The sequence below is a fragment of the Orycteropus afer genome, unplaced genomic scaffold (genome assembly GCF_000298275.1).
Source record: "Orycteropus afer afer isolate SDZICR_OR568_19922 unplaced genomic scaffold, OryAfe1.0 scaffold00428, whole genome shotgun sequence".
NCBI lineage: Eukaryota > Metazoa > Chordata > Mammalia > Tubulidentata > Orycteropodidae > Orycteropus > Orycteropus afer.
The window spans coordinates 1,974,355-1,980,411 of record NW_006922015.1 but is presented as its reverse complement, the minus strand read 5'-3'; the positions used below and the strand labels follow the sequence as shown (position 1 = coordinate 1,980,411).

At 45.3% G+C, this 6,057-nt stretch overlaps 1 protein-coding gene across 1 annotated transcript in view; it reads left to right on the top strand.

The window, feature by feature from the left end:
* The window catches only part of ALDH8A1 (aldehyde dehydrogenase 8 family member A1), a 40,565-nt gene that overhangs the window by 7,394 nt on the left and 27,114 nt on the right, over positions 1-6,057 (top strand). Inside the window, exons 2-3 of the mRNA XM_007954038.2 lie at positions 397-544; positions 5,815-5,970. Coding sequence (XP_007952229.1) covers positions 397-544; positions 5,815-5,970 — 304 coding nt within the window. The remainder of the gene's footprint in view (positions 1-396; positions 545-5,814; positions 5,971-6,057) is intronic.

The following is a 6,057-nucleotide window of genomic DNA, read 5'->3' as shown; positions in this document are numbered from 1 at the left end:
GGTTAATAAAGTTAGTCATTCCAAGTGAACTGACAGTTTGAAGATGTGATTTCACACAAGATTTTAGACGTTCCCAGCTCTGGCACAGGTGTGGTAAGAGCTGCTGAGATTTTACTCACCTGCATTCAATTTTCTCTCCTGTAAAATATTCAGAATAATACTATATTTTTTAAGTGATTGAAAATATACATGTATCACAATTGGTTCTTTCTCATGATCTGCTCGTCACCCTCTGGGCACACTGGTTGAAATGGGCATTTATCTTTGTGTTTGTGGCACCCTTGCTTTGCTAGTCATACCTATACCTGTGTCTTCTGCTTTGTGGGTAAGTCGGCACCAGGGAATGTCAGGTATGGACCTGTGGATTCCAGGCCCTCTCCCATTTGTTCTTTCAAGATTGAGGCTGCAGTTGAGGCTGCCAGAGAAGCCTTTCCAGGCTGGTCAGCCCGAAGCCCCCAGGAGCGCACTCAGGTCCTGATCCGGCTGGCGGATTTGTTGGAGCAGTCCCTGGAGGAGTTTGCCCAGGCAGAGTCCAAAGACCAAGGTTAGTGCCCCTTGTCCATCTGTAAGATGTCTCACCAGGACTGTTCTGTCTCCCATTGTATACATGGTCTCTCTCTAGCAGGGATGGTTTGAGTGCAGGTGTCTCTTACTGAGTGTTTTATGAAAAGTAGAATACGTTGCTCAGATATTGGTGATTAATGTCCTCATTCCATTAGTTTGTCAAATAATCTCTCACCTCAGAACCGTAATGAATGAGATTCGGGTTCTTATTTCCTGCCTCTAGACTTCCAGAGGCCCCTTCATTGGTGTTCCTCCGGGAACTAAGCGTTAGTCTCTGCACTCCTTTTCTGCTACCCTGTGGCATTCCCTCAGATCCTGGAAGGCGAGTCCTGTCTCATCACACACAGGTAGAGAACGCAGTCTCCTGCATGTTGTGCAGTCCCTGTGGAGGACTGGAAAGCCCTTCCCACTCCCCAAATGCTGTCTGCTATCCTACAGGGAGGCTGAGAGTCCTGGCAACAGAGATCCTCGTTCTTCCTGGTTTGTGTTCCATGTCCATGGAGTCCTGTATATCTTACTGAGCTTAGTTTATCAGGAGATTTCCCTGACTGGTCATTAGAAGACCAGAACTGTGACATGTAGCAGGCAGGGATTCTGCCTTCAGCCCAACTGCCCTCTCCAGGGTTTCTGTGTTATATATATTGTTATTGCTGTTAAGTGCCATCGAGTCAGGTCTGACTCCTAGTGACCCCATGAACAACAGAACAAAACACTGTTTGGTCCTGCACCATCCTCACAATCATTGCTATGTTTGAGCCCATTGTTGCAACCACTGTATCAATACATCTCGTTGAGAGTCTTCCTTTTTTTTAGCTGACTATTTTACCGAGCAGGATGCCCTACTCTGGGGACTGGTCCCTCCTAATAACATGCCCAAAGTACATGAGCCTAAGTCTTGCCATCTTTGCTTCTAAAGAGCATTCTGGGTGTACTTCCTCCAAGACAGATTTGTTTGTTTTTCTGGCAGTCCAGGGTATTTTCAATATTCTTCACCAACACTGAAATTCAAATGCATCAACACATAGACATGTTCTTCTCATGGCAGTGGTAGAGGTGGAAACAAAAAACCCCCAAGGCCTCTTAAGGCCTAAGCTTGGAACTGACACACTACTGCTTCCTTATAAAGGCAAAGCGAAGCCATATGGCTGAACCCAAATACATATTGCACTGGGCAAATCTGCTACAAAAGACCTTTTTCAAGTGATGAAGAGCAAAGCTATCTCTCAGAAGACTAAGGTGTGCCTAACCCAAGCCGTAGTGTTTTCAATCGCTTCATATGCATGGGAAAGCTGGACAATGAATAAGGAAGACTGAAGAAGAGTTGATACTTTTTAGTTGTGTTGTTGGTGAAGAATACTGAAAATGCCATGGCCTGCCAGAACTAACAACTCTGTCCTGGAAGAAGTGCAGGCAGAATGTTCCTTGGAAGCAAGAATGGCCAGATTTCATCTCACCTACTTTGGTCATTGTCAGAAGGGACCATTTCCTGGAGAAGGATATCATGCTTGGTAAAGTGGAAGGTCAGCAAAAAAGGGGAAGGCCCTCAACAAGATGGATTGACACAGAGGCTAACATGATGGGCTCAGGTATAGCAAGGGTTGTGAAGCTGATGCAGGACCAGGCAGTGTTTCGTTCTGTTGTGCACAGGGTCGCTCAAAGTAGGAGCTGACTCGATGGCACCTAACAACAATAATACTTCTTCAGTCCACCTTATTAATTGTCCAGCTTTTGCATGCATATGAGGCTATTGAAAATACACAGCTTGGGTCAGGTGCACCTTAGTCCTCAAAGTGACATCTTTGCTCTTTAACACTTTATGAGCTCTTTTGCACCAGATTGCCCAATGCAATACATTATCTGATCTCTTGACTGCTGCTTCCAGGGGTATTGACTGTGGACCCAAATAAAACGAAATTATTGACAACTTTAATCTTCTCTTCAATCTTTACTTGGATTATACACATAGGACAGGCTGTTTTAAGCTTATAGCACAAGGAGACTGCTCCAAAATTCCAAGATGGATAGTTAGAACATGATCTTGATCCCAAAAATGCCCATTTTGATGTCAGGGATTGGGTGTGGGTACTGCTACAATAAGGGTGGTAAGAGGATGTGATCTTTAAATATTAGTGATGAGCCCTCCCCACTACCAGCTAGTCAATTCTAACTCATAATGCCCCTATACAGGGACAGAGTAGAACTGCCCCGAGGGTTTCCTAGGCTATGGATCTTTTTGTAAATAGACTGTTTCATCCTTCTTCTGCGAAGCAGCTGATGGGTTCACACTGCTAACCTTTTGGTTGGCAGCTAAATGCTTTAACCACTGCACCCCAGAGCTCCTATTTAGGCATGAACCAAACCAAACTCACTGTTGTTGAGTTGGAGCCGACCCATAGTGACCCCTCCTTGGGTTTCTGAGGCAGTATCACTATGGAAGTAGATTGCCCAAACTTTCTTCCAAGGAGTGGCTGGTGGGCTTGAACCACAGCTGGTTAGCAGTCAAATGGCTTAGGCACTAGGCTACCACCATGTATCCTACCTCCCTTGTTTCCAGATGAGGAATTGAGGATCAGGGCACCTTTAGGTATCTAGCCAGTTGGGATCATCCCTTTGCTATGTCTTTATGTCTACATGTGACTCCTTCAGGCCTGAGTCTCTGGAATTCTATCACAGATCACAAGGCTCTCTCAGTGCTCTGAGTCCAGGTGTCGGGATAGGAAAGCTCCCAAGACCTGTGGGCACTGGGGAACATACCAAGTGACTTGCTGCATTTAAATGCAACATTTTTACAAGGAACATCAGTAGTTTCCTAAGAAGCTATCTTGTAAGTTTGGGCCGAAGTATAATTATGGATATGAATCAGGAGAAAATGGTGAAGTGGGAAAAACACTAGAATAGAAATTAGGTGATTTGGTTCTAGTCTTGGTTTTTCAACTAATAAACTGTTTGACCTTAAGGAAACAACTTCATCTTTCTGATTCCTTAGCTACAAAACAAGACTATCTATAAGATTTTGCCAGTTCTGTAAAATAAGGAGCACTGATGGCACAACAGTTAAGCCCTTAACTGCTAACCAAAAGGTGGGTGGTTTGAACCCACCAGCAGCTCCAAGGGAGAAAAGACCTAGTGATCTGTCCCATAAAGATTACAGTGTAGGAAACCCTATGGGGCAGTTCTACTTTGTCCTATAGGTTGGCTATAAGTCGAGTCGATGGCATACACTACCACCACCACCACCACCAATATAGTACTTGGATTCTGAGCATGTATTTTGTACCTTCATTGACTCACCAAAGTCTTGTTTTTATTTTTATTGAATTCCATAGGACTTAACTGCTGCTCTCTAACAAATCTTCCCTGAACTCAGTGGCTGAAAACAAAAATCAATGATTATTGCTAATATATTTGGGGTAGCTGGAGGATGGCTGATGTAGTGTGGGCGTGGTGAGGAAGCTCAGCTGGATTCTTCTCCACATGTCTCTCATCTTTCTCCACCGGCATGTTCTTCCCATGGCAATGGTACAGGCAGAAGGCAAAAACACAGCTCTTAAGGGCTGAGCTTGGAACTGCCACACTATTGCCTGCATCTAATGGCCAAGGCAAGTCATATGGCTGAATTCAAAATCAAGGGGTGGGGAAATATACTTTGTCCCTTTGGTGGGAGGAACGAAATAAAATATGTATGACAAGGACATGGATATGGGGAGAGGTTGAGAACTGGAGATGATAATGTAGTCTTCCACAAGTTCCACTAGTCTAAGTAGAGAATATCAAAGCAAAGATATTTGAAGAGTAGTTACACAGTCAAGTTATTTAGAAAAATATTTGATGTCAGTCACTATTCCACTCCCAATTTCTAGTAGCCTAGGAGGAGCTCTGGTAGCATAGTGCCTAAGGCACTTGACTGCTAACCAGAAGGCTGGCGGTTCAAATCCCACCAGCCACTCCTCGGAAGGAAGGTTGGGCAATCCTACTTCCGTAGTGATACTGCCTCGGAAACCCAAGGAGGGGTTGCTATGAGTCGGGGCTGACTCAACGGCACATAACAACAACAGGAAAGGCATATTTAGGAGCTCTGGTAGCATAGTGGCTAAGGCACTTGACTGCTAACCAGAAGGCTGGCGGTTCAAACCCACCAGCCACTCCTCGGAAGGAAGGTTGGGCAATCCTACTTCCGTAGTGATAACTGCCTCGGAAACCCAAGGAGGGGTTGCTATGAGTCGGGGCTGACTCAACGGCACATAACAGCAACACAACAACAGTGCCTAAGGCATTTGACTGCTAACCAGAAGGCTGGCAGTTCAAACCCACCAAGTACTCCTTGGAAAGAAGATTGGGCAATCTACTTCTGTAGTGATACCTCCTTGGAAACCCAAGGAGGGTTTGCTATGAGTCAGATCCTACTTGATGGCAGTGAGTGTGGTTTTCTTGGATTTCCCAGAGATCAGAATCAATGTCTATAAATCTTTGTAATATTACCTGTTAGTTAGAAAAGGCCAAAATCTTTACAAAATACACGCTTGCTACAAACCAACCCAAAGTTAGGAAGTAGGCTGACTCCAAGCCCTTGCAAAGAAAATGTTTCTTTTGCTGGTGCCCTGGACAAGCTGAGTCCACCTGCGTCACTTAAGGATCATTCAGCTGGTGTTTCTCTGTTTGTTCAATCCAGGAGGGCAGGGTACTAGGATGTGGGGTGTAGGGTGTGGGGTGTGGGGTGGGGGAGCCACTGAGGCCTGCAGCGTCCTGTGTCAGGGAGCCCTCAGCCTCTGCCGCATGCCCAGCTTAATGGTTCCTCAGTGTGTTGGGAGGACATTGAACAAACATCACATGCTTATGAAATTGTGGGGTTTTTTTGTAATGTACAAATACAGCTGTCTCAACACCCATTATTCCAATTCCTTTGTACCACTTAGAAAACCCAGTGATTTTGAATTGCAAGTCTGTGCAGGTGAAGTGGAGGCATCTGGGAAATTCATGACTGTAGCCATGAATTCTCTTCAGCTCACAAAGCAGAGATTGTTTGACTCATCTTTCACCCCATATTTTATTTTATAGCTTCATACCTAATGATTTCCTAGTTTGATTCAAACCATGATCAACTCTTTCAAGGGTCAAGGTATGCCTGCCGCAGGCTGGAAAGAAACGAGGATATTTCAGTATGAGTGGGGATACATGTGTGGAAGAATAATGTCCCTGCTAACTTTAAGGTGGGATACACTGGCGGTGCTTCGTATTGTTTACTTCTTCCAGGGAAAACCCTAACACTGGCGAGAACCATGGACATTCCCCGGTCGGTACAGAACTTCCGGTTCTTTGCTTCCTCCATCCTCCACCACACGTCAGAGTGCACGCAGATGGACCACGTGGGCTGTCTGCACTACACAGTGCGGACCCCTGTGGGGATCGGTAGGTGGTTTGTGGAAAGCCTGGAGGGCAGTTAGCAGAGTAGCTCAGCAAATTCCTGTAGGATTGAGTTAAAGGAACACATTAAGA